Source organism: Apus apus, chromosome 9 (assembly GCF_020740795.1).
Source record: "Apus apus isolate bApuApu2 chromosome 9, bApuApu2.pri.cur, whole genome shotgun sequence".
Classification (NCBI taxonomy): Eukaryota; Metazoa; Chordata; class Aves; order Apodiformes; family Apodidae; genus Apus; species Apus apus.
This window is the reverse complement of record NC_067290.1, coordinates 4677941-4705492: the sequence shown is the minus strand read 5'-3', so window position 1 is coordinate 4705492 and position 27552 is coordinate 4677941. Positions and strand designations below refer to the sequence as shown.

General features: G+C 47.3%; 1 protein-coding gene across 1 annotated transcript in view; it reads right to left on the bottom strand.

Annotated features, from left to right (window-relative positions):
* ADAMTS9 (ADAM metallopeptidase with thrombospondin type 1 motif 9) overlaps positions 1 to 27552 on the bottom strand; it is an 88672-nt gene that overhangs the window by 41699 nt on the left and 19421 nt on the right. Inside the window, 19 exon segments of the mRNA XM_051627795.1 lie at positions 406 to 582; positions 1192 to 1353; positions 1992 to 2276; positions 2471 to 2638; positions 2784 to 2888; positions 4389 to 4508; positions 5362 to 5526; positions 6662 to 6826; positions 7932 to 8142; positions 9162 to 9288; positions 9425 to 9554; positions 9664 to 9830; positions 12594 to 12689; positions 12955 to 13072; positions 13680 to 13816; positions 13936 to 14117; positions 21850 to 21995; positions 26659 to 26763; positions 26984 to 27125. Of these exon segments, the coding sequence (XP_051483755.1) occupies positions 406 to 582; positions 1192 to 1353; positions 1992 to 2276; positions 2471 to 2638; positions 2784 to 2888; positions 4389 to 4508; positions 5362 to 5526; positions 6662 to 6826; positions 7932 to 8142; positions 9162 to 9288; positions 9425 to 9554; positions 9664 to 9830; positions 12594 to 12689; positions 12955 to 13072; positions 13680 to 13816; positions 13936 to 14117; positions 21850 to 21995; positions 26659 to 26763; positions 26984 to 27125 (2908 nt within the window).

Here is a 27552-nt window from a genome sequence, read left to right as displayed (position 1 = left end):
CAGAGAACAGCCAGCTGGTAAACCCGGAGGAGCACAGTGCAGCATTCCCATTAAATATCAGCACAATTTAACTTCCATGGAAATGCACTGCTTAAATGCCAGGTTTAAATCCAAATGCAAAGAACTCAGCCAGAACCCAGGCTCACAATGCAAAGCCCTCGCACAGTGTAATAAAATGGACAAAGGTGGCTACTTAGCAGAAAGTGCCTTTTAAATTAAAGGACTCGAGCTCCCCTAATGTAAGCCCTTCCTGAACAGGTGTTATTCTGAATATATTGTCAATAATCCTCTTTAAGTGCAGTTTCAAGACACGAAGCGTTAGCACCTTGGTTTGAAGCAAATTAAATCTGTTGTTACGGGATATCCACAAAACTGTTCACAAAGAGAAAGAGTTTATGGTCGTACCGAGCTCCAAGGACCAGCGCTCCAGGCAGCATCTCTAGGACAGTCCTGCACATTGCATTGCTCTCTGTCTGGTGGCTTGTCCAGGATTTCACAGCTCAGATCCGTAAACCTTTCTCCGTTCGGGCGCTGGCACACGACCAGCCGTGTCCTTGTCCCTGCCCCACATGGTTTGGTGCACTGGAAGTCAGCAGAGGACAGAGGAATCACCATCTGGGCAGCAAAAATAGTGTTGACCGGTCGCTGGAAACACCAGCACCTCTCAAGACCTGACGGTTGTTTCTCTTCCCTACCAACCCATGCAGCCAGATCCCCCCCAAACTCTGCATGAGCCTCAGAAGGAGAATCAGCTGCTTTAGCTTCTCTCTCTTCCCCAAGCTGTTCATGCTGCTCCACAACAATATTATACTGCCAGGCCCAACATGATATTAGAGGTTAACATCTCTAGCTGCTCATCTCAGATGAATTTTCAGAATGGAGCAGTGTTTTTATTAAGAAAAAAGGCCTTTGGGTAAGCCAGACTTCTCTTTCAAAGGAAAAATAAAACAAATAATCTCACTTTTTGTAGAATTTGCTTTTGCCTGGGAAGAAAATTTCCCCATGACAAATGGAAAGGCAAACACTACCAAGCAGTTGCTGGTGTTCCCTCATCTATCAGAGGGCTGCCTTTCGGGGGCCAATCTTTCTAATAAATGTCACTGCAACATCCCCCTCTTTTCTCATTTTCCAGCCACTTGCTAACAGAAGCCTTCCCCTGCGCAGGGAGCCTGGGATGGACGGTGCACTCACCTCTCCCCAGTTGCCATAAGCCCACTGAGGACAGGGGCCAGATTCACACGATCTCTGCTCCATGGGTTTGCTTTTCTCATCGCAGTTATTTGCGGTGTATCCGTTCTCATCCTGGCACACCACGACCCGCCGCTGGAACCCCCCCGCACACGTGCTAGAGCACTGGAAGACACAATTGCCCAAGGCTTTGTTGAGGCCAGGAATAATTCTGCATTCCCATCTCCTTCCCAGTGCCTTGCACCGTGGGAATGTGCAGCTAAGAAACCGAATAGAGCTAGCAGGCATTATTAACTTCAAAAACTGCTGTTACTAATAGCAGTGCAATGACTTAGATGCTGACTAAGCAAGGAAAATAAAGACAAGCCTAGTTTTAAGCAGGTGAGTAATCCCCACTGCCTTTAATGCAGTATCTGACATCCCATTTGTGCTAAATTCCCTTTAGGGATTTCTGTGATCAAGTTTTGCAGACTGGCTGGGGTGAGAGGAGCTGGCACTGAGGCTCTTACTGTGCTTTGGCAACAGCTCTGCACAGCTGTAAATGTCCTGGGAGAAGGCCAAGAAACAGAGGTTGGCCTCATGGAAAATGATGCCATCAACTTTCTGCCTGGAGACCCTTAGAGATACGAGGTGTAAGAGGCTGAGAAGTGATCCCTGCACCCTCTGCAACACTTGCTGGTGTGAGCAGGGAGAAGGGCCCCTCCTTTCCCTGTGTGGTGACATTAAGAAAAGCCTGGATTAGCCTGGGGTGGGGGGGGAAATAATTAAAAAATTAACAGCAATAAGAAAATCAGGGCACTTACTGCACCCCAGGGGCCAATCCTCCACTGATTGCCTCCTGGTACATGGGCACGGTTTCGGTTTGGGCTCCCTCCCGGGTGCAGTTTCAGGCGATGATCCGGATAGAGGAAAGGGTGGATGGGCCTGCCGAAGTCAGGGCTGTTTGGATGACAAGGAGACATGGAGCAATCTTGTTCGGTGGCAGGGAGGTCGTCTGGGTCACACTCACTCCTATCCACCAGCTGGTCACTGTAATTGATGCAGATCACTTGTCGCGTTGCCTTACCTTGACCACAAGTCACCGAGCACTGCATTAACAGTGGGAAAAGGAGAGACAAGTCACATTTCCAGCTTTGAAAACCAGACAGACAGCTACTGCTTGTAACAAACAGCAGAAAACCTTTAACTCCTCACTTATACAAGGGCAAGCGTGACAGATTAATGAAACACATTTCCAGTAACGAGGTCTATAGGTCAGTCCTGCAAGAGACACGATGCTTACAGAGCTCCACTCCAAGGCTTTCCACTGCCCACACGGTGTCACGGTGCACATTTCCGTGGCTGATGGCTTCGGGAGGTGGAAACAAGCTGACTCGTCGGCCACCGAGCCCTGGTCATCCCGACAGCTGACATACCTCATCCGGGTACCCTTCCCACATGTGGCAGAGCACTAGGGAAGATCAACAAGCACTCCACTAGAAAGTTTCCTGATATATATTCCAAGGGCTTTGGAATGAAAAGCTGGTCAAAGACCCTTAAAAAGATCACACTGTCTACTGCAAAATAATCCTGAAAGGATTATGCCACACACTTACCGGTGTCCAGGATCCAAATCTCCACTGTGTCCTGTGAATGCCTGATATGGATCTCTTGGCTTCAGGACTATTTGGATGGGGAGGACACGTTGCTATTTCACAGTCCTGCACATGAAATACATGAGGGAAAAGAGGGAAATAAAGAATTTACAGATGTTTCAGTTAAACCACCTCCTCTTCAATGTAATTATCAACCACACACAATATCTTGAAAATCTGTGACCTGCATGCTTGTGTGTTGGCAGGTTTTCTCCTTGCATCTTCTTGGTGAATCAGCAAAATTTGGTATCAATACCCCCCGAGGGCTTCCTATGCAGAACCTCGGTGGACTTTTGACTTCTTCAGAACTCTACAATAGGCATCCCCACAACCATGTGCCATCTCCATGTGCTAAAACCAGATGGTTTTGAGGCAAAAGATGAAAGTTCATTAAGAGAGTTTTGATATGAACACAGATCTGCGAAGCAGCAACTTTATCTCCCTTCAAAGCTCCCTTCCTTCAGTCCAAGACCTGCAGCTGACTCAATAAAGGTTATGCTGCTGAGCTGATAGCAGCCCTTTGATGCCCTGCAGCCCAGCAGATGACCTAGATCCACATGCTGATCTTCACCACACACTAAGCATGCAAGGTTTTGGGGACAGGCGTGTCATTCCGCTCAGCCTTGGTACAGTGCCTAACAGGAGGGCTCTAGTCCTGTCAGGACCTCCTGGGAGGTCTGGCAACAGAAATGATGAATAGCCGTGACTTTACTCCATGAGTCTATGAGCAGTCTTTGCCAAAAAGGAAATTAATACTGATCGTCACTGCGAGGGAGAGAGCAGCTCTTGACAAATGGCATAAATGATTTCCGCATTGCTGTGATTTCACTTACACTGGAGACGTGCGTGCCAAGGGATGGCTGATGACAAGTGGGTTTGTTACCCCTTGACTACAGTGCACTTGGTCTCCATACATGGGAAAAACAGCCCTTTCCTAAGTGTCATGGCCTCAGTTAAACCCTGTGAAGTCATGCGGGACCAAAGCTGGGCAGGGCGTCAAGCACTGTGACCTTCCCAGCTGACAGAGAGATGGCAATGTGCTGCTTTATTCAACTCCTTCAGGCACCCTGGACACTTCTTCTGCTTGAAATGGGAATTTACATCTTCACTTTCAAGTACCAGGGAATACAGCATGGAAAGCCACTTCAGCAAATCTGCAAACGGTGTGCAACACTTCTCAATTTATCTGGCCAGGGCAGACGCATCCGGAATTGTAGCTGGCACAGACACTATATTGTCACATGCAGCAGACAAGAAGTGATGGCCCCTCGTCGTCATTTGTACCACAAAACAACAGTCCTGCAGCCAAGCGAGCCCAGACTGCAGCCAGGCATTCCAGACCCCATGCAAGCCAAAGGATGTGTACCCTCCTACTCTCTGGTTGTCTTCCCATATTCATCTACAGCTGCTTCTTCAGCTCATGAGCTGTTAGAGGACCAAGATAGTGCTTGACATAGGCTGGCACTCAGGACAAGCCTTTGCTGCTACAAGACATCCCCTGAAGCTGCAGCCCCTGGGTTGCCTCTGTATGCTGGCACAAGATGGAGCCAGGTCAGCAGGATTTACCTGGGTATCTGTAGGTCTGGTTGCAGCATTACACTCATTATCATCCACCACTGACACATAGGTGCCCACGACACACTTCACCGCTCTCATCTGGTAGCCTTGGCCACAGGTACTCGTGCACTGGGAGAGGACAGACAGAAGAAAGAAGTGCTGGGTCTGAGTAACTGCTTTGGTTAGAAAGTACTCATCAGCCCAGCCTGTGTTCAGGCACTCAGCATGAGCAGCAAAAATAAAACCCAGCTTCCCTCTGGTTTCTCTCCACTTCATGCATTTCAGCTTTACATTAAGTCAAAGTTTTAATTCACTGTGCCCACCAGAGCCTCGCACGCTTCACTTGCTTCCCCAGGAATGAAGGTGTGAGCATTTAAATGATTTACTGTGCTGCACAGAGTAAATCATAGTCTGGTAGAAGCTGCACCATATCTTCCTTTAAAACTGGTTGTTCAGCCCCACAGTAGCATAAGCAACTAATGAATAATTTTGCTGATGGGAAATGAGTCTGACTGGGAAGACTGGTCTGGGTTTGTTGCTTTTCTTTTAAATCAAAAGCTAAGAGCTTTATGGAAAAGGAGATGCCAGAACACTCCAGGAGAGATAAGCAACTTGTGTTTTGACAGAAAAAAACACCCACCAAACCAGAAACTGGACAACATTAACAGCAACAACAGCTATTCAATGGGAGCAGCTTTTCTATGAAAATTAGGCCATGTATTTATGTGCCTAAATATGGATTTGGGAGAGTAACCTCGGAATCCCTGTTTTTGAAAATCGTGGCCAATTATGTATGACAGAGATGCCATTTAGTAGAAAGAGCAGTTACTGTTACTGCTGCATATCCACTGAACCCAAGCTTTGGCGTGCAAATCAATTAGCACAGTTATGCCACAGAATCTGGATGGAAGGACAGCACCCAGCTTGGGCTACCAACACCTAGGTCCCTCCAGCCTGGACCCCTGCAGCTACTCTGTGGTACCTGGCCCCACGGCCCCACTTGCCACGAAGCACATTCCTGCTGCTGGCACGTCTGCACCGACTCCGGCTTCGTTTCGGGATCGCAGAACCTGTCGTTTAACCGATCTTCTCCAAACTGGCACCAGGTCTGGCGGTGCTTGTGCCCCTTCCCGCAGGTGACCAGGCACTGTGAGGAGGAAAGCACAGGCTCAGGCAGTGCCAGGATGTGCTGCCAACCCCAGAGCTGGAAAATCAACCTGGAGACCCACTTCAAACTGCAAACCACTGCATAAGAACTGCTGCTGAGAGGCAGCTCTTCAGCTGATGACCACGTGTGTTGGGAAACATGTGAGGGTCTTTCAACAAGATGGGACTGCTGTTGGGAACTGGTCCAGAGCAGAGGCTGGAGCACGGAGATTGCAGCCAGGCTGGGACTCTTTGGCAGGGACAAATTGAGACCACTCCCAGCAGCTGTGAGATACAAGGCAAAGCCACAGCACTGCTCGGTGGGGCTTTAGTTGTGCCCAATGAGGTGCCAAAGGCTTGCAATACAACTTGCTCAGCTCTGAGAGCATGCAACGAGGGTCTCAGCTCCCATGGGCTGCAAGAGCATCTGCCACCACCCTGGCATGGCTTGGGCTGCCAGCAGCTCAATCCAAAAGACAGACATTTTGCAGAGAACAATCCCTCTTCCTACCTAATTGCTTTCAGTATTTGCTCAAAGAACATGGTTCACAGAAACAAGAGCTATTTGGCCACGAAGGTGATGAGCAACCTTTGAAGACTGTTCCCTGACATCCCCAGTCCTGCTGCAGGGAAAAGCTTATCAAGACATGGTTTTGTGGAATTGCAAAGGACACCAGCAGCAGTAGAAGAGATAACAGTAATAAGCGACAGGGAGAGGGCTAAGCAAGCCACGAGCAGGGTGAAATCCTGCCCTCCAGTGACAGCCAGAGCTGTCGGGGCTTGTGAGGACAATCTCAAGGGAAAATGAGGACAGAAAGTATTTTTCTTCTAAAGCTGCAGAGGAGCACTGGAAAAACTGAGGAGAAATTACTGCAGGACTGGAGAGGAATTAACCCCTTGTGGCTTTGCAGGGAGGGAAACAGCCACAGTGGCCAGCGACAAGGCCGGTGACTTTGCTCCTGTCTCCAACCTCCTTGTGCACAGGCTTGAGGCAAGAGGCTCTTCTGCAGCAGGCAGGGTGCCACCACACCCCAGGGCACAAACAAGACAGGGACAGAGCTATCTCTTTGCAGGCACTAGCCCCTCGGGATGGAGGACCAGCAGGGTGAGCGCGCACCCTGGTGACCAGGACCTACCTCGGACCAGTCGCCAGTTTTCCACTGGGGGCACAAGAAGTCACTGCATCGTTGCACTGTCAGCTTCTCCTGCTGACTGCACTTGCTGTCGTCCAGGACATCATTGTAGGTGTTCACACACATGGCTCGTCGCCGCCGCGTGCCCCCGCCGCAGCTCTTGGAGCACTGGGAAGGACAGACATGGAGTCAAGACTTTCTGCCACTACAGGCTGAGAGCCCATTTATTTCCTTCTACTCCTGTGCAGTCCGAACTGTGAAGAGACTGCAGAAGACCTCTAGAAGAACAATTTGTACTTTAAGTAACAGGCTGTTACTTTATATGTTCCTTTAAAAAAATCCCATTGTGCTAGGCTTAGTAAAATCTAGCAGCAATGAGTTTCACAAATCCATTTTGGGTTATAACCCCATTATTACTTTTACAAGTGTTGCCTTTCAGTTCTCTCAAATTGCTGTTCCCTCAAATTGCTGTTACTTATTCTCATTTTAGGAGAGATTAATTCTCTCTAACCAGCCTGCCCCTCTTTGCTGTGCCCTCCCTGGAAAGCCCCAGGCTTATTATTCCAGCCAGTCCTAAGTCTGCATTCAGGAATATTTTTGGTTGTGGAAAAGTATACTGCTAAAAAAGTGTAAAGGTAACAAATTTCAGAAGTCCTCCTCTGATGGTAACATGTGCTTCTTGCTCCTGCCAGCAGGGCTGGCTGTGATGGTAGAAGAGAGCCAGCAAGGCTTAGTATAGTAAAGATCACCTCACTCCCTACAACTCCCTGAAAGGAGGTTGTAACGAGGTGGGGTGGGTCTCTTCTTGCAAGTAACAAGCAACATGACAAGAGAAAATGGCCTCAAGTTGCACCAAGAAAACTTTAGATTGGATATTAGGAAAAATTTCTTCACTGAAAGGGTTGTCAGGCCCTGGGACAGACTATTCAGGGAAGTGCTTGAGTCACCCTCCATGGAGGTATTTAAAAGCTGTGTAGATGTGGTGCTGAGGGACGTGGCTTAGTTGTGGACTTGGCAGTGCTGGGTTAACAGTTAGACTTGATAATCTTAAAGGTCTCTTCCAACCAAACCAATTCTGATTCTATGCTTAAAAGTATAAATCACATTAGAAAATAAGAACTACCAGGCTGATTTGTTCTACAGTGTCCTCCAGAAAAAGCAACAGAAGCAGGATCACTGTGGCCAACTTCTATGCGCTGTGTGCAGCCTAAACAGCCTGACAGCCCCACGTGAGGAGGAGACGGCGTCTGTTGTGCTGCTGAGCACCCCATACCTCAGTCCAGGCCGAGTACCTCCACCCGCCCACGTTGCAGTCCCCAGTGCACTTCTCCCTGGTGCTCGGCTTGGGCTGGCTGCTGCAGAAGCGGTCGTCGACCTTCTCTGTCTTCCCCTCCATCCTGCTGTACTTGGAGCAGAAGATCTCCAGGGTGCGGTAGCCCAGCCCGCACTGGGCCGTGCACTCGCTCTTCCTTGCAATGTGCCACCTGGGCCAAGGAAAGCAAATGTCAGCTCTCAGGCAGCAAAAGCCCAGGATTTCATGTGAAGGCACCTGCCTTGGAAAGGATCAGAAGAGGCAGAAGGAGCTGTGGGTCTTGCCCTCAAGGACCCCCACTCAGCCTAAAGATACCCCTGCTTTATATCAGCTCTGGCAAGAGATGCTGGACACAAGGCCTGACCTAGGGAGATGTCAAAGACCCTGGGGTAAAAGCAGGAGCTGGGGTGACTCTGGGAGAAGATGGCAGTGATGTCCCCAGTGGGTTCTGGAGACTGCCCGGCCTGTTGCCAGCCCCACTCCTAAGCCGAGAGAGCAAACTTCAGCACAGCTAGGAGAAGAATAAGATCAAGGGGATTTGGAGTCAATAGCTCCTGAATGGTGTGAGCCCTCACATCCCTGACTGCTTTTCAAACCCCTGCATTTGCCCGTCTCAAGTTTCCAACCTGTTGCAATGGCAACAGCTGTTACCGAGACAACTCGGCCTCCAGCCCCCCGCGAGGAATCCCCTCGGGAAACACGGCCATCTGAATTGCTTCACCAGCAGCCGTTCAATGCCACCATATTTAAGCTCCAGAAAGGAAAACAGATTGGTTTTTTAGAGGAAAATGGGTTGCAATGATTTAGGCCATGCCCCATCCATTCCAGCTCACCAGGAATTGGTCTGGGGACAGCCCCAGACCCACTCTACTCTTAAGCCCATTCTTCAGTTCAAGCACATGGCAATAAATCCAAGCTCTAGTTGTTACCCTTTTACTTTGAGCCTACGTTCTTCCCTCTTTGTAGGCTGTTAGGAGGATGGTGCTGAACCTTTCTGATCCAGACAGATGTGAATTTCAGGCACAGGGGGATTTTTCAACATTAGGTGAATCTTTTTAATAGTAACCGCTAATCCTTTTATTTTTTAAAATCTAATACAGGCTGGCGAGAAAAGGAACTATGGTGAGAGGTGAAAGGGGAATAAACAATAAATATATGATATAATTATACACATGGCTGAGCAGAGTGCACCTTAGTTCACATTCTGTGCCACAAGGCTCAGTGATGGGGTCAGGCTGGGGAATTCGATCACATCGCTGGTCTGACACCGTGAGCTGATCCGACTCTCTCGTACACACCGGTTTCCTTTTGCGTTCTCCTAGGCAGGAAAACAAGCCAGAGATGGTGTGAATCATACAGGGAAGCGATCAAATCCCTATACTCCTCTCAAAAAGAATCTTGCAGTCAATCCAGGACACAACTGTGTCTTCTTTAAAGCCCTCCCAAGCACCCACCTTGGCAGAGCTTACTGCAGGGCTGCCATGGGCCGTATGCATTCCAGTAAAACTGCTGAGGTTTGTCCTCAATGGGGATATTAAAAGTGTAACGAACATCGGGGTTGTACAAATTGCCCACTGATAAAACCTGAGGGGGGAAAAAAAGATGAAGCAGAGTGAACCAACAGACGTCGCTGCTCACTGTTTTCAGTCCAATAATGCTGGGCAGACTTTACCACACACAACATGTACTTCACCTGAAGCGTTATTTCTTGCTCAATCCGATCTGTAGAATTAATCCTTTCAATAGTATTATCCGATCCGCTGTATTCGATCACAGCATTCCCAACTTTGATTTCCCTTTTAAACATACTGACGACAAAGTCTCCATTTAATATAAAGTCTCCATGACTGTTAGATAAGGCTGCATAGGTGCAAAAAACAAGAACTAAAGACGCAGAATTAACTCATACGTACATAATAACGTGGGTCATGCGCTCTCAGGGCTCCGCTTCTTTGGGGTGGGAAGAAGAGCCCACTGGCACTCTCAAACAGAAAGGATGTAAAGAGAGCAGCAGAACTCTTACAGACATTGTGCCTTCTCCTTTTTCCACTGGAGAGCCTCATTAAAACGAAGGCTGAATGCCTGAAGCTGTTGCTAAATAGCTCACCCATAGCCCAGGCAGAGAGGTGCCCAAAAGGCACTGTCAGGCTGGCTGCTCCATGCAATACACACTCTGTATCCCCTCAGATACCAGAGAAATCATCCTCCCCAAATCTTCTTGTTACCCATGCAGATAGAGTGGCTTCCCTGTTGTTTCCAGGTGTGTTATTAGGGTAAATGCACGTAGCCTAATTGCCCAAACGTCATTTTCTGGTAGATAATTACAGGGAGTTTGGTCAGTATCTCTCCCTCTCCCCTCCTCCCCCCTGTACTTTTTATTATTCCAAATCTTAAGGTATGTGAAAGCACTGGAGGCTTAAAGCCTAAATGCTTTATAAAAGGAATGGTTTCCTGAAAACAGCAGTCTGCTGCACAACTTCACACTAATGCGATTATGTAGCTAATTTCCTAAGTTAGTTTCCCCACCATTTCACCCATCATAGCTACATTACTACAAAGCCTCTGTACTGAAAAATCTAAACTTAACACCGAAACACCAAAGGGAAGGTTTTTACACCAAACAAGGAGAGATAATGAAGCAAAACACTGCTTGGTAGCAAACAGACATAGGTGGAGAAAAACTCACAAAGCAGACGCTATACTCGATCAAATTCCACACTTCAGAGGCTTTAATGTCATTAGGCAGTAGTAAAACTCATTAAAAGATTCCTTCCCGTTTACTGTATCTCCTACAACAGTAGGTACATGTCTTGAACTTGATGACAACATCAAATTCCTCCTAAATTGTTAAGCAACTGCAAGGTTCATAGTACTGAGGGCCCAAGATTTCACACTCAGTGAGCTGCAAAATAAGCGGACACATGCACACTTCTCATTTGCTTCTAGTCAGGCCTAATGTGAAGAGATGCTTTCCCAGCAATATTAAAGCAACATTAAAGAAGACTTTACTTCATTGCTTCCCAAGAAGATTAAAGGCCCTCCAAGAAGAGATGAGAAGTTCTTTGGGGCTCTTTCTGGGGTGAGCCATTTTAAATACGCACAACGCAAGGAGAATTGTTTGTCTAGAAAAGATGAATAATGAAATGCATCTCCCTCTCCTAGGATGGAAACCTACCACACCTCAGCCAGGTTTTCTTGGTATTGAGGTGCAGTCATGGTGCACCAACCTGCTTCATTGCTGCAATGTGCAGAAAGGATGCGAGGGGGCTGGAAGCGAGCGGCCGCGTGCATGCAGGGACAGCCAGCCTTGCATGACCCCAGGCTGGGAATGAGGACAGGGAAGACTCTCTCAGCTTTTTGCCTGAATGAAGGGTCCAGCCACATGGATGGCATCTCAGAGTGACTGCCAAAGCTGTCAGTACTATTTCCCTTTGGTGCACAATAGTTGCCTCTACTTGTTTCTGAAGCAAGTTCCTTTACCTTCAATGGGCTTAGGAACCACCAGCCTAGTCCCATTTTAAACATTCCCAATTACAATGAGCACTTGGGCTAAGCCCCGTATTTTGCAAAAAACACTCAACAGCTTGGGGATTCTATGAGATGAAGTGCCCTGCTCAGGGATGTAAATAAGGGACCCCAGGCAGTGCCAAGCACAGGGCATGCAGAAGAGGGAACAAAGCCAGAGAGCACCATCTCCCTGGGACCACACAGGGCCACAGCCTGACTCCCTGCTCCATCAGCAGTCTGAACAGACTCTGAGGGACACAAACAGGGCGACACGACAAAACCAGCCTTCCACTGGCAGATGTAACAACAGTCATAATGTGTGGTTGCATTACCTCCACTATTGAACCCCAACAGAGCTCAGTATGAGGCGAATTACTGGTCAGCATGGTTAAAAATAAACACATGGCCATGATAAAAGCATATGTGCCTGCAGCAGGCTGGTCTAACACAGCACCACGAGCATTTTCATCTGGCTCGAGAGACATACCCACAGACTGGAGAAGACAGTGACTATGAATGTCCAACAGCTGAAGGCCAAGGTATCGATAGGTTTAAATCAAACAAACAACTTTGGCGCAGGGTACTTCATTACAGCTACGTATCACTGTTGGGCAGGGACAAGACGGGCTCAGTCTAAGTGAAACCAGAATCATTGTTGTCAGAGGAACAGAAAATAATTTCTCTTTAGATTTGTTTGTACACACGTCTTTCAGGGTATAGCAAATTTACTCTCCAGCCAAGGCAAGGCACAGTGACAGCAGAGATGTATTAAGTTGCAATGCAAGGACTCCAAGAGAACTGAAAAGCGTGTTTGGTTCCTAGCTTTGTGCCTCAGCTTCCACCTACAGCCCAGGCTCAACAGTCCCTCCCAGCTCCAGAGACACTCTCAGGAGATACTGTAATCTGTCAGCTTCCCAAACTTTGCAGCAAGGATGGCATGAACAAAAGGAGGTAAGAGAAGACTGAATGTTTGGTAGATATACGAGCTAAGTTCTAGCAAACAAAACATGTGCCTTCAATAAATTCCCTCTCCTCCCCAGAGAGCAGTCAGTAGATGTATCACCACAACCAGACATTGAAGCAGAGTTCTGGAGTAAAACAAGGACTGCAACTCACCCAGGTAGTTGTCATCCTCTGGTTTCCCTGAGTAACTGTGCTGACGCACATCAATATTCGTTGCACCAGCTGGGATGCGGACCACAATGTTATAGCCTAGAAAAGATTTAACAGAAATTCAAGGCTATTACACTGACACTTCATTTGCTTTTTAACAGGAGGAAGGGAAATGAGCAAAATTACCTCACATTACACAAGCCAATACTTTTCATTTAGGGATAGCATAAATAGTTATAAAATGGAAGATGCAATAGCTAGAAGGATTTTGAGTTTTCCATCAGTGTTTGTGCGGATTAAGTGGGGTAATGGCTTTTATAGACTCACATTTTTCACTATAAAGTTTTTAGCAACAGATTCTTACCATAATGCACCGTATTAAATGTGCCTGCAACAGTTTTGCATGAAGAATTATCCCCACCACAAACACCACATTTATCTCTTCTTGCTTTTGAATTCAGCACATGATCACATCCAGCTTGCTATAAGACAGAAATTGAGAAAACTAGATTGAGCAAATACAGACTAGAGCAGCATTTACAAACCTCCCAATTAAGGCACACAAAAGCTCTGTATGCAAAAGGCTGCCATGAGACAAATTGGTTTGCTTCCCCACATTTTTCTGCTGATGTACAGTGTGGCCATCCCACACTATTTTCAAACAAAAGGCTTTTTTACAAAGCTAGAGGCACAAGTGCCATTTGCACCAGACGACGCCTTCGCTAGAGAAAAATGTGTTGCAATGTTGTTCCCACAGAGGAGAGTGTGAAAAATAATTGTGAATGGAAATGTACAGTGCTCTGGGGGTCTGACTGGGAGGAACCGGAGCAGAGCACAGGAGGAAGCATCATTTGGATTTAGTCTTGGACCTCCATGGCCCTCGGCAACTTAGACGTACAGACATCCTCCCCACAGGGTTGTTCTGCACATCCACAGGCTGCCACGGCTGCAGCCCGGGCTGGCAGATGCTCCCGGCGGCCCCCGAGCAAAGAGGACACGCCAACAACCCGGTGGAGCAAGGTGCAGAAGTGCCACCCTGCCACGCAGAAACTGCAACCACCCTGGCTGAAGAGAAGGGGAAACAATTACCCGGCAAAGGCCCTGCACGCAGATGTCATTGGTGTCGGGGCCGCAGGGCGTCCCGTCGATGACGCGGTCCCGCAGCTGGTAATAGGCCGTGTTTCCCGCCACGCGGCAGAACAGCTTGCACCGATCCTTCATCAGGACTGGGGACGGGAGGGAGGGAAACCAGGAGCACTGTTACCCAAACACCATCACCCCCAGGGTGACGATGCAGGGGGCAGGATTGGCATCTCCCCCGTCCCACTCCCCCTCCGCCACTTACTGCCGCTGTACTTGGGAACCCAGCGCACGTTCGTGGGCAGCCCGTTGATGTTAAAGTGCTTCCCGTCGAAGTCGGCACACTGCTCATCCCGGAAGTCCTTCTTCAGCTTCGAGCAGGGCTCGGTGTTGCAGGATTTAAACTTCATGCGACGCCCCACGCAGTACTTCCCACCGTTTTTAGGCCTGCAGAAACAGGATCCAAATGCAGCTCTGGAACCCGTTCAGCACAGTTGGGATTTACAACACAGCTCTGTCTTTGTGCCTGTCTTTAACTAACATCCCATGCTGACAGCAGGAAAGATTATACAGGTGTCTAATAAAAAAAGACCATATATGTGATGCTAAAAAGAGATGAAAAAGAGAATATTTCCTCTCCAATGAATGCAGTGCTAGTGGGAAGACAGAGAGGAAAAGCAACATCTTCCTCCCTGACTGGGGGTATAGTTTGACACTAAGGGTTCCCATATGGGACCATCCACCATCAATTCTATGGATTTAGTGGCTTAAGAGTTTCCATCTGATCTTCTGGGTTGCACAGAACTACAGATCACGGCAGAAAGGAGAAAGGGCTTCCCTGCAGAGGCTGAAAGGTCAGGCAGCCCTTAGTCCTTCAGGTTTTCTAGCCCTAAATGGTGGAAATGGTAATGCTAGAGACTTTTAAACAACTTTATCACCACATACTCCAGACAGCACCAAAGACAACCAATACTTTACCCCTATTTTATAAGATGATGACTCTGGTATAAAACTGGGGAGAGTGATATCATCCAAGTCACATAAAAGCCAGTGGATAATAAGCCTAAGAGAAATTCTCATGTTGATTTTCTCAAACTCCCAGATTCTGGGCTGCAGTCATAACTCTATTTCTGTACTTGCATGCAGAGTCTTTGCCAGATAACAGCTCACTTCAGGGACTGAGAAAGCCTCTCCCACTCCAGCTACTGTCAGCAGCCGTGTGGGAGCTGCACATGGATGGCATCAGAGGAGCCCAGCAGAAGGCACTTTTCTGGTGAGGACTCATTTTCAGCTATGGCAATGCTGTGAGGAAAGTACCCTTGGGATACAAGCTAGCCTTATTCACTTTCTGCTCAACAGACAATTATTCTAGGAACTCTGCTAAGATTCCATCTGCCCATCGATGTGCAGCCCTCTATGTATATAATAAATTGTAATAATAAAATAGAAAAGGATTCAGTGCTCTTTAAATATTAAAAAAACCCCTCACAGTCTCTGCTGCTCTCTCTTGAACCTTCAAATGAGATTGGGTGGGCACGGTGGAGGCTTCTCCAAGCTACCACCAATAATATGCATAATAACAACTGCAGTACCACCCAGGCAGCTTTGGTTTTCTCTGATGCTACAGAGATTGCAATCTGGATGAACTGCTGGTAGGGTCAACTTGGGCAAAGCTGTGATTATCCAAAAGGGAAAAATTATACCAACTAGGACCTGCAATGAAGATAACACTCATCTAAGCCCTCAGCGTGGGAAAGCCTCCACCAGCTGAGGTGGAGGTCCCAGCCTCTCCCTTGAACAGACTGTTTCAGGGAAGTCAGTGGAGGGCAAGAGCACCCTGAGCAGCCAGAGCTGCCATGATCTGACAGCTGTGTTGGGGCATGTGTACAGAGGCAGAGTGTGGCTCCTGAAGCTCAAGATGATGTTTGTGCCCAACTCCAGCCTCTACTCCAAAGTAACCACTAAATCTACATCTTCTAGCCAACTTCTGAACAGAACAAGCATCTGCACAAGCAAGAAGCACAGATCAGAAAAGTGACTTGCCAGGCATTGAAGTCCTGGCACTCACAGCTTCTGCCTTTCTGGGCTTTTCTTCAGGATAAGCTCTGCCTTGGGACCCGCTGCCCGTTGGTGGCCCAGGGAAGCTGGCTGAACACATCTTCCCATTGAACCTTCTTGGGAAGGAAATCAGTTTGCACACTTGGAGACTCTCCAAATGCAAATCAATGAGTGATAAATGGGAACCACCTCTGCCCTTAGCATGGAGATGCCCACTGTCAGCTCTCCATCTTGCAAGCACCCAGCATCTCCAGATGCAGAGACAGAAACCCCCTACACACGTAGGAGGGTCTTTACACAGCGAGTCAAGCAGCTCCTACAGCTGAACACAACTTAGCACCTCTTGAAGTACAGGCACATCAACCAACTACAAAGCTCAGCAGTGCTTGTCCCCCCACAAATAGCAATTCTTCACTCTTAACATTTGAAAACTATTTCTGACTCAAGAAGGAGAGCTCCTGTGAAATAAATACGGGGATGATGGCACAGAGCAGCTTGCACTTCCTAAAAGATTACCTGCAAAGCAGGGAAGGACAGGGAGGCTTCTCACGGCCCCATCAGCACCACACTACAGATGTTCACGGGTCTGGCAGGAGGAGCTGCCTCCTCCAACAGCTGTGGGTGAGATGCAGAGCACCACCACATGGGATTTTTCCTGCCAGCATCCTCTTCTGGTTGAGATATGCACTGCTTTAAATGTTCATCATCTGATTGCAGCCTAAGCAAGCAGCATTGCTAAAAAGCCCAAACAACCACACAGCACCTGGTGCAGATTTCAGTTTACAGACTGATTTCACACCAATTCCTAGTGAAGCAAAACCAGTCTAAACCTGGTTTCTACCAATTTAGTCTATTCTCCACCTTGGTGTGACAAGCAATTTGATTTAATTTAACTGAGCACACTTGGGACCACTCCAGAATGGACTTTTCATCCCTTGCAGGCACTACAATGATTTCTAGGGGCTTCCCACCACTGGAGCCTGTCCCATAGACTATTCCCAAGCAGGCATATTATCTACCTCCAGCTACAAAGGGACCCCTCGACCATCTCACAACACAGCACATGGGGAAACTTCCCAGCTGTGGCAGCAGCAAACTCCAGACATTGGTGAGCACGGGTCATTCAGGGGGAGTTAACAGGATTCACCATTTTCACTTTGAAAGCATCTATACCACGAGAGGACTGTTGCAATTTGATAAGGGCTCTAAATTATGCAAACCAGTGATAGGGCATTTCTTTTTAAAAAAAAAAAAATAATAATAAAATTGCAATGACAACATTTTTTATGGCAACCACATGACTTCCAATTTAAATCAATGTAATTAAAATGAGACTTTTAATATTAACTTAGTTAAGGAGAACATGCAGGATTTGTTTTAAGAGTATGTCTAACAACATCCAAAGATCCCAAGCTACTGGGTACAGCTTCCTTTTCTCTAAACATGACCAGTGAGATGGAGATAACACTGAACACATGGACACACTGCCAACTGGAGGATGCTAAAACTTGCCATCATGTTGCAGACTGTCATCTTTGTAACTGTGGCAGTAAATCTCCCCGCAGCCAGCGTTCAGGCCTGAAGCACACTCTCACTTCTGACATTTCAAAATGGTCCCAAACCACCCTGACAGTTTTAGGGTGTTTTTAAACCAGAACTGCTTTTCAGAGAGTCTGAGTAAACAGAAAGAGCTAACCCTGAAAAATAAGTCACAAAGGAATATGGGATACTTGGCACTACCTAATATTTTTATGGATAATCATCAATGATGTAGTACAGAGGCAGAAGGAATGCAGTGCATGCAGAGAAACCTCCTCGGTCTCTCTCCATTTTCCTTCTCTCTGGCATCATTTATGTGATGAACTAATGGCCAGTGTGGACCTGCTTTCAACGCAGCCTAATTCCCCTCACAAGCTCCCACGTACACCCTGGCTTTGCTGCGTTCCTCCCAGCATGTCAGACACCCTCAGGACACAGCAGAGATGCCTGGAGAACAGTGGGGTCTTTTCCCCACTCCCACCCTGGCAGGCCTCCAATATGCAATGCCTCATGCACCAGCTGCCATTACTAACCCTGAAGGTTTTCCCTAGGGACAGCTCCCAGCAGCCCAGGAGCACCAGGTCCAGGCACTTCTCCAAGAGGTGGCTTTTCTTATTTTTTTGGAGCTTTGGTTGGGCTGCCACAGCAGAAGGACCCTGGAGACCAGCTGTGGGGATGTGTGTTCACCTGCACGCCTGCCCATGTGCCTGTGCTCATGCAGTGACTGCAGAGCTATCTGTGAAGCTCTAGCACGCACAGCTGAGAGCTCCTCTGCAGCATCCTGGGAAGCCCTGGGACTGGGAATTGGTGGTACCTGTGCTGTCAGTGACCAGCCCAGTTACCTATGGATGTGTTTACATGTCAGCTCAGACAGCTTTCAGCATCAGTATCAGGTGGATACTTTTGTGACAGACTAAAATCTCAGATGTGATCTGACTCGCACCCAGAGGTAACATTCCCCCATCCAGAAAGCCATTCCTGAGAGCAGGGCTCCTGGCATTGACATGTTATGAAATATGCCTGTTCCCCATCATTCTGCAGCTATGTCTTGCTTTGAAAACCAGGGCTTGCTCTGCAGACCCTCTACGTGACGTGCTACAGCAACGGGCTTTGTCCGTACCAGCCAACCTGGAATTCCCAAGTGGGCAATCTTGGTGGGAAGGATCTGGTCTGGTTAGCTAATGCATTCCTTCAGTGTATGTCAAAACACAAGTCTGCTGCCGTTTCAGAGGCTTGCAGCTTCCTACAGCCCTGCAAGATACTCATCCATGTAGGTGTCAGAGCACATTACCAGCAGAAGCAGGAGCTTCAGCCTTATTTTCTGTACCACGGCAGGGAGGGGTTCAGTTGCAATGCCACAATATTTCACTGGCATGCAAGATACCAGCCCAGTTCTTCATGCACAAAAAAAAATAAAATAAAAAAATCTTAAACAATCTAAACCATCTTTTATATTCAAAGTCTTAATGAAAACTATTTCAGGTGTTACTGAAGATATCTGCAATGGTTTTGCTGCCTTCTACAACAGAGAAGAAACAGAGACTAGACCTATTCTGTATATTTTCAAAGTCATATGAAAACTGGGAGAGGCAGGAGAGTACCCAGCAGTGTCTCATCCACTTGCATCATCTCAGCAGTTCCACAATAACGGGGATGCAGATGGTGGGACACCCTGCCACGATGTGAAATGGGGAGCACAAGCAACAGAGTTGGTGCAAAGCTCTGTGGATGGTGCCAGGACAGAAGATCCCCGTAGAGGCAGTGTGAGGGGTTGGAGAAGAGGTCACTGCCAGCTACACAGTCTACAAAAAGGGGCCTGGAAAAGAACCACTATTAATGATAAGCACAGGGGACTTCACAGGCAGCTTGGTGCCTAGTGTATTTGGGTGCTTGGGTGCCATATTTTGCAAACCCCAGGCCAAAGCAAAACGCCTCACACAACACCAAGATACAAAACACGAGCTGTAAGAGAAAATGGAATTTAAAATCCTTTGGCTATCCTTCAGGATAAAGGAGATTTTCTATCACAAAAAGTGATCAGGGCTGAACAGATGCCTCTCCAGAAGATGGGAATACTTGTCACTGACAGAATCCAAAGGCTCAGCAGCAGAGCTATTTTTGCATGTGGAAACATATTTTATTTTTGTGTCTCCATGGCTACTGTAAAGGCCATATGGCATGTGCTGACTCAGCACAGCAAGACGAGAACTCCTTTGCACTTTGTGTTTCTCAGCATCATTTTAATTAACGTGCTGGTGTCTGATTTCCTCAGCCTCAACCTTCCTCTTCTCTTTCAACACTCGCCCAGCCGTGCTGAGCCAGCCCCTCCTGTCACTTCACCACTGGTGCTGCAGGTACAAGCTCTCCCTTCTCCTGTTATCAGTGATGAAACTGTCACTGCCACATCACTACAGGCAATTTCCTAAGCAATGAGCTGTCAACACCAATGACAAGAAAGTGGAACAAGCCTGCTCAAGCCTTTTCACATCCCTTAGCCCAACCAGCTCTGCAGACCCCTCTCTCCTTGTCTCAGTCCCACATGAGAGCCTGGAAAGCATCCTGCCCACTCCCGGGCAGAAAGAAGGCAGTTAACCACAAACCAGCACAGTTCACAATTGATGTAAACAGGCTGTTTTCACACCAGCTGCTCAACCTTTTACCAATACTTTGCTGGCCACGCATTCATAGAATCACAGAATGGTTAAGGTTGGAAGGGACCTTAAAGATCATCTAGATCCAGCCCCCCTGCTATGAGCAGGGACACCTCCTACCAGCCCAGGCTGCACAAGCCTCATCCAACCTGGCCTTGAACACCTCCAGGGATGGGGCAGCCACAACCTCCCTGGGCAACCTGTTCCAATGCCTTACTGCCTTCATGGTGAAGAACTTCTTTCTGATATCTAACCTAAATCTCCCCTCTTTCAGCTTAAAACCATTACCCCTTATCCTGTCAATGCCCCCTCTGGTGAAAAGCCCTTCCCCAGCTTTCCTATAGCCCCTCCATGTACTGGAAGGCCACTATAAGGTCTCCCCAGAGCCTTCTCTTCTCCAGCCTCAACCCTCTCATCCAGTCTCCACAGCAGAGGTGCTCCAGCCTTCTGATCATTTTTGTGGCCCTTCTCTGGACCCTCTCCATCTCTCTCATCTCCTTGAAGCCCACAGCAAAGTTCCCTGCCATGTCAGCGGGTGCAGGATTTTACATTCCAACATTTTGGAATGCCACTTTTTAATGGGGCACAGATTTCTGCTGAGCTTTGGCTGGTCTGTACCAGCTGACATGTAACTGTAAAAAGGATCCACTGCAAAAGCTGCCAGAAGCTGCAAAACCAGCCAAAGCAGTAAAACGTCTGAAAACTGTATGAAAGAACTGGCCTGTAGGAACAGCTGCAAACGCAGCCAAAGCAGGGGAAAAATGGTGAAAAATGGATAAAAACACGGCTCCTTCCTTACTGCCTCCTTTCTGATCCACAGCTTTGGAGGAGGAAAAACACCTTTGGCAGTGGGACCAATTCACACACCCAGCTGTGCCCTCCCCGGGAAAACTGGAGGCAGGAAACCAACATTAGGCATTAGCTTTTTTCTTCTTTTTCCATCGCACGGATCCCTTTCTAGCGCGTTTTGACCCACAAACCAAACCTGCAACCAGCTCCTCTGGGTTCCTCTGCTGTCTCATCCACAACAGGTAAAACCACCGGTCCCCAGGACAGAGCCACCAAGTCCCCAAGACATAAAAACGGCTGGAGACAGTGCCCATGGTGGGGGTGGATTTCAGAATTAGAATCACAGAATCTTAGGGGTTGGAAGGGACCTCGGAAAATCATCTAGTCCAACCCCCCTGCCAGAGCAGGGTCACCCAGAGCACATCACACAGGAACGTGTCCAGGTGGGGTTTGAATGTCTCCAGTGAAGGAGACTCCACAGCCTCTCTGGGCAGCCTGTCCCAGGGCTCTGTCACTCTCACAGGAAAGAAGTTCTTCCTGATATTCACATGGAACCTCCTATGCTCCAGTTTGCACCCACTGCCCCTTGTCCTATCACTGGACATCACTGAACAAAGCCTGGCTCTCTCCTCCTGACACTCCTCCTTTACATATTTGTAACCATTGATGAGGTCACCCCTCAGTCTCCTCTTCTCCAAGCTCAAGAGACCCAGCTCCCTCAGCCTTTCCTCATCAGGGGGACATTCCACTCCATCATCTTTGTGGCTCTGTGCTGGACTCTCTCAAGCAGTTCCCTGTCCTTTTTGAACTGAGGGGCCCAGAACTGGACACAATATTCCAGATGCAGCCTCACCAGGGCAGAATAGAGGGGGAGGAGAACCTCCCTTGACCTACTAACCACCCCCTAACACACCCCAGGAGGCCATTGGCCTTCTTGGCCACAAGGGCACACTGCTGGCTCATGGTCATCCTCCTGTCCACCAGGACCCCCAGGTCTCTTTCTCCTACACTGCTCTCCAGCAGCTCAGCCCCCAGCCTGTACTGGTACATGGGGGTACTGGTACATTTCAGCCCGTTTAGGCAACCCAGCCTCTTTCCCCCACCCCACCCCACCCAGCGAGGCGGCCCCTCCGCGCACTCACTCGGGCCTGTTGCACTCTCGTAGCGCCGTCTTGATGCCGCCGCCGCAGGTCCTCGAGCAGGTCCCAAAAGGGCTCCAGGTCCCCCAGGCTCCATCTGTCACCGGTGCCTCTCGCTCCTTGGGCACACACATCCCAAACCGGCAGTGCTGTGCACGGAAAGAGGTGGGAAAGGTGGGTTTGCCTTGCTTTTTTCCACGGCCAGGCTGGATGCTGAGACTCAACACTCACTCGTTTCTCAGCCGCTCACAAAACGCAGCAAAGATTTGGCAATCAAATAAAATTCAACTTCATTTTTTTGGTCCGTCACCCCCATATTTTTTTCCTCCCTGCACCCTCGAAGTGGAGAAGAGAAGGCAAGATGTAGAGTCCATGGGAGTGGTTTATGGGAAGACAGAGGACAACAGCAACCACCAAATATTCCCTGTTTACTGGTGCCAAATAGCACAGCAACACTGGCTTTTCAAAAAGCTGCTTATCTGATTTCCTGGAGAGCAGCAGGAACTGCCTGGTGTCAGGGGAGGAGACAGACATTAGGGAAAACATAAGGGAGAAGAATTCAAACCTCACCACAGCTGTACAAAGCCTCAGAACTGAAGAGGGAAAGGAAACTTCCAAAACCAAAGGGCAAATAAAACAGAAAAATTAATTCCTCGAACCAAAGTTGCTGGTTGTTACTTTTTTTTTTTTCACTCAGACATAACATGGGATTTGCCAAGGCCTGGCCTACATTTTTGTTTTCCAGCTATAACTCTTGTTTTCTTTTGTTTGGAAAACTGGTTTAAATTATCTTGGCAAGCCTCCATGCTCCATTTTTATGATATAAATTGTGTCCCTTTGGGGTATGTCTGCTAGTTTGACTATACAGACTGCTGGAGAGATGAGATCCAGGGGAGAATCACCTTCTGACCCCACCAGATCAGACAGAAAAGCACCCCCAAGACCCATGAGAGGGGGGTTTCCCTCTCATCAAATGGTGCTTGCTAAAGCAGGTTTAAACCCAGAGATGTGCTCATTATGCTGGCAAATACCTAAATCTTTGCAATTACAGGAAGCCCAAACATTGCTGATTGCTCACAAATTAGAACAGGTTACAGACCTAAAGAAGAAAACACATAGAGCATCAGTAAAATATTCCCCTGCAATATTTGTTGGCACCAGATGCGTTCAGGCAGGGGAAACAAGCACCTGACAATCTTTATGGCAACAGGGTTCGATTTACTGATGTGTTATGTTTTTCCAGCCCTTTTACTAACAGTGGGACAAGGTTTTATCAAGACACACCATGAGCTCATTCCCCCTTTTTTTAGACACCCTTATGAAGCACCTTAGAGAGAGTTACCCAGGAAATCAGAACAAAACCAAGCTATCAGGAGAGTTGCGCATCCAGCATGTAGGACCCTTCTCCATGACACATTTAGCACCTTTTGCCCATGAAGGCCAGCTTGTCACACTGGTTTGCTGATGAAAAAAGCTGATCTTGGGTGCATTTGCCTACGGGCAAGGTTTGCAGGACAGCTGAACAACTTGTAGCTTGGGACTAGAAGTGATGTTTGCTCAGGGAAGGGCATGGTCTCTAGCTACAGCATGCCCTGGATTTACTTTTATCTGAGTATTTGATACCCCAGAGAGAAACTGGATGAAAAGCACCTGCTACAGTAAAAGACAGGAATAAAAGAAGCTGAAATGCCTGTTTCTTTGCTGCAGGACAAAGCCTTATGATGCACAACTCCTCCTGGCATTTAGAGGGCAGAAAAACTGCAGGATGGGGACTCCTGAGCCAGTCCTGTACCGAGAGGTCCTGACAGCTATCATCAACATACAAAAATACAAGACACCAATCCAGCAGAGTGTTGTCCTGGTAGAGAACTTCTCTCAGCGCTGTTGATGCTCACAGCTAAATATATAACCACAGTCATGCTTGGCACCACTGACCCAGAGAAGATGACTGAATAGCTAACTAGTGAATGTACACAGCTAACAGACCGTGACATGACCTATACGTCTCCCATCCGATGGTTGAGAATTAACCAGGAAATCACCTACGTCCCTTGATTTTATTAAAAATTGGGGGGGTTGGAGTGGATGGTAAATCAAAGAGGGGGCGGGGGTGGGGAAAGAAAGAGCAGCAGCTGTTTTAAATAAACACCAAGGTTATCATATGGAAACGCAATGGTGTTTCTTGGACCGGCGCTGTGAATAGTCTGGCTACGCAACCTTCGTGCCTTTTATATTTTAAAAATAATTTCTAAGTTGAATTACAACATCGGAGCCAAAAAGCCTGCCAGGGTTCTCTTTCCTATGAGCTTACAGATCAGAGAGTGAAGAGAATAATAGAGTTTTTGTCTGGAGCAGGCTCAAAATAAGTTAGGCGCACAGTTGAGCAGGAGAGCAATGGCAGGGACGGGAGACACTACAACAGACTTTCCTTTCCTTTGTCTTGCTACTGAAGTATCAGCTAATTCACCAAATCCAGCTCCCATCCTTGGGCTGACTTTGGCTGAATAGATTAGCAGGGGGCAGACAAGTGCTGTGAAGCTTCATGCATGCATAACATATATGCTACCTGCTGCCATACGGCAGGAGACAGAAATGATCACTGTTGGTCTCCTCTTCTCTTACCAGTCTTTAAACAACCCTGAAAACCACAAGAGACAGAGGCCCAAGTTTATGGCCCCCTTGATTTTCTTGCAGTGATTTATTTCCACCTGACAATGCACTGCTGCTGTGAAACACTGTAAAACATCACGACTGGTGCTCACCCAGCAAAGGCCAAATCCTGGGCTGGGTTTATTTTAGCAAGATCAGATTCGGTGTCCTCACATGCAAAATATGCATAAGCTAATACTCCTTTGTTGTTTTAGTGTCCTTGATTTAAAAATAAATTTAGAGCCTGGTTAAATCTACATCCCTATAGTTTTTCTTAGCTATTCAGGCTCCCTCATTTCCAAAGATATCTCTGAAAAAACCAGCATGGTATTTTCTCCGTCTGCCAACCCATATATCACAGGCTTGAAACGTGCAGACTCGAGGCATTAGTCAGCAAGCAACAGTCTGATGGGGCTCCTGGCCACAGCAGAGTACCAAAATAGTGATTTATTCCAATGAAAAGCACTCCAGACTTGCACCTCAGCACTTCATAAGTCCAAATAAACACTGAGGAGGAGAAAGTTTATGATGATCCAAACCTTAAATTTAAGTTAGACCAACACACAATACAAGAACTACTCCATAAAGCCTTTCTGGGAGACTACATTCTAATGCCTGAACACCAGCAGTCTGCATCAGCTTTTCTTAAGAGCCCATCTGCTCTCAGCTGAGAAGCTCAGGTCACACTTGTCTAATTTGTCTAAACTTGTTAAATTGTCTAAATTTGTGGACTGCAATGTTTTTGCTTACACGGTCTCTATTAAGAGCCATGCAGCTGGACCTGGGCTCTTGGCTGATGCAGGGTAGCTCTAAGGAGGTGCTAAAGCTGCTCAATTGCAGTTGTTTGCACCAAACTCTGCTCATATCCAAGGGTAACAGCAGGTTTGTGGGAACAAAACTGCACTCCAGATTTTTGGAATTTCAGAAGTAGAGTGATTTCTGAGCCTTCAGTGGTGAGCAGACCCAAGCTCACCAACTGAGAGGTTGAAGACACAACATCACAAGTCACAGAGACTCCTCGTATGCCTAAACTTCATCCCAAGTCTCAAAAAAGGGGGGACTTTACATAAAAACATTAACTGCTGGTGCACCACTGACTCCAAGGAGTGGCACAGGAATAGGATTTCCAACCAGACCTCTATTGCATTCTCAACAATGAAAACAAACGTGTTGATGGCACTTTTCCCTAAGAAAGGGAGGCAAATGGATACACCACACCCACTGTCTTGGAGGAAATCAGTCAAGTGTCATTGAACAATTAACTTTGCAGATACATGCAACAGAAGATTAATTACCAAGGAAATCCACAGCTCGTATGGAAAATTATATCTAAAATAGCATTGGGATATTTTTATTTGAATATATTTGAAAGACTATGAAAGAAAGTACTGACTCTTTCTCATGAAAACTCTATTGAGCATTAATAGCCAGAAAAGCAATTTTTAAAGCTATAACTTGTAAAGAAACATCTCATTTTTTTTTTTTTTTACTGGACCCAGATGGAAAATATTTTTGTTCAGACACAAAAATGATGAAAATTAGTTAGGACTTTTCTTCCAAAGCTTCAGTACCTCAATAAAAGAAAAATCCTCTCCATTATTTTCCTCTAGATCTGGACAACTAAAAACTAAATACTTATTCTAGAAACCACAATGCTAGCTGGAAACTAATATTGCACATGGAAATGGGAAGTTTCTATGAATTACTGCCAAAACTGTTCCATAAAGAAAATGTCAACCAGTTCTGTATTTTAGTCTGAAGTTGTCAAGATGAGAAGCCAGTTGGCAAAGTTCATGTTACACAAAATTACTAATTGCTCACATCACATAGGAAATTTCTAATAAAAGCCTAGGGGAGCTTTGCAAAAGTTTTGCTCAAGAGTTCACTCAGGGGCACTAATTTAAAAAGATAAGCACTCCAGAAGGAATACCTGCTTTAAGCAATGTTATGCCAAGAAATCTACTTTAATCACATTATCTGGGGTAGAGTTAACCCGTGCATACCAGCCTTGAAATGCACAGAGCTGCTGTGGGCTTCCACCTTTGTGGTCAGCAGCTGTGCCCCACGGGACTGGCCACTGGGATAGGATGATTTGGACTGAGAAGCTCAGCCTGAGGCCTGGGAAACATAACCACGAGGCATGAACCACTGGGTATTACAGACCTTCCCAGGCTCACATTCTGTCCCGTCAGCCCAAGGTGTGTGTTGGGTACGACATCCCTTGTGTGCACCATCGATGTTGATACACCAAAGTCGCCGACACTGCATCTGCTTAAGTTATTGAGAAGATAAAAAATAAGAAAGAAACATTAACCACGTGTCTCACCAGACAGATGTTCCTCTATGAAATTATCCCCCTAGGATTTATCATTACCTCACAAGCCTGACAATAATTTGACGGCTCGTGAGCCTCCCATTCATCCAACCCCAGGAGGCCTTATTTTGCCATGGCAACACTAGGAAAACCAAGGTGTGGAATTGCACTTACCATGTATGGGCACACTTGAGATCCCGGTCCAAAAATCAACTCACATTGTTTGTTGACATCATAAATCAGCCCGGGGAGCTGCTGAGGCAATGTGTAAGTTCTTGATGAAGGTTCATCAAGCAAACACTCCCCATAACCAGTGCTACAACACAAAGCAGAAACATGGGATTAAGCAGGAGGCGATGAGCCTTCAGTGTTTACCTGAGCCAGCCTTAAGGCAGCTGTGCCCCACATCTGCCACATTAAACAAGCACTACATCACCTACTGCAGGCCCAAGCACAGGATCTTGCTTTTAAAATTTACCACCATCCCTGTGCTAACGGCTGTCAGCTACCCTGACAGAAGCACTTCTGAGCATGAACAACTTGCATGTAGTTCCTGGGCAAGCACTGGTATATATTTAGAAAGAAAAGAATTGATTAGCAGATGCACCACCCAAGAGACCAAGCTCCTGGATTTGCCAGGACACCACTGTGGGTCTCGTTCTGCTCCTCCAACACAACATGTGGGAAGGCATCACAGCAAAACGGGTGATCACAGGGCATCAAACTGATCCTTGGGCTCCTGG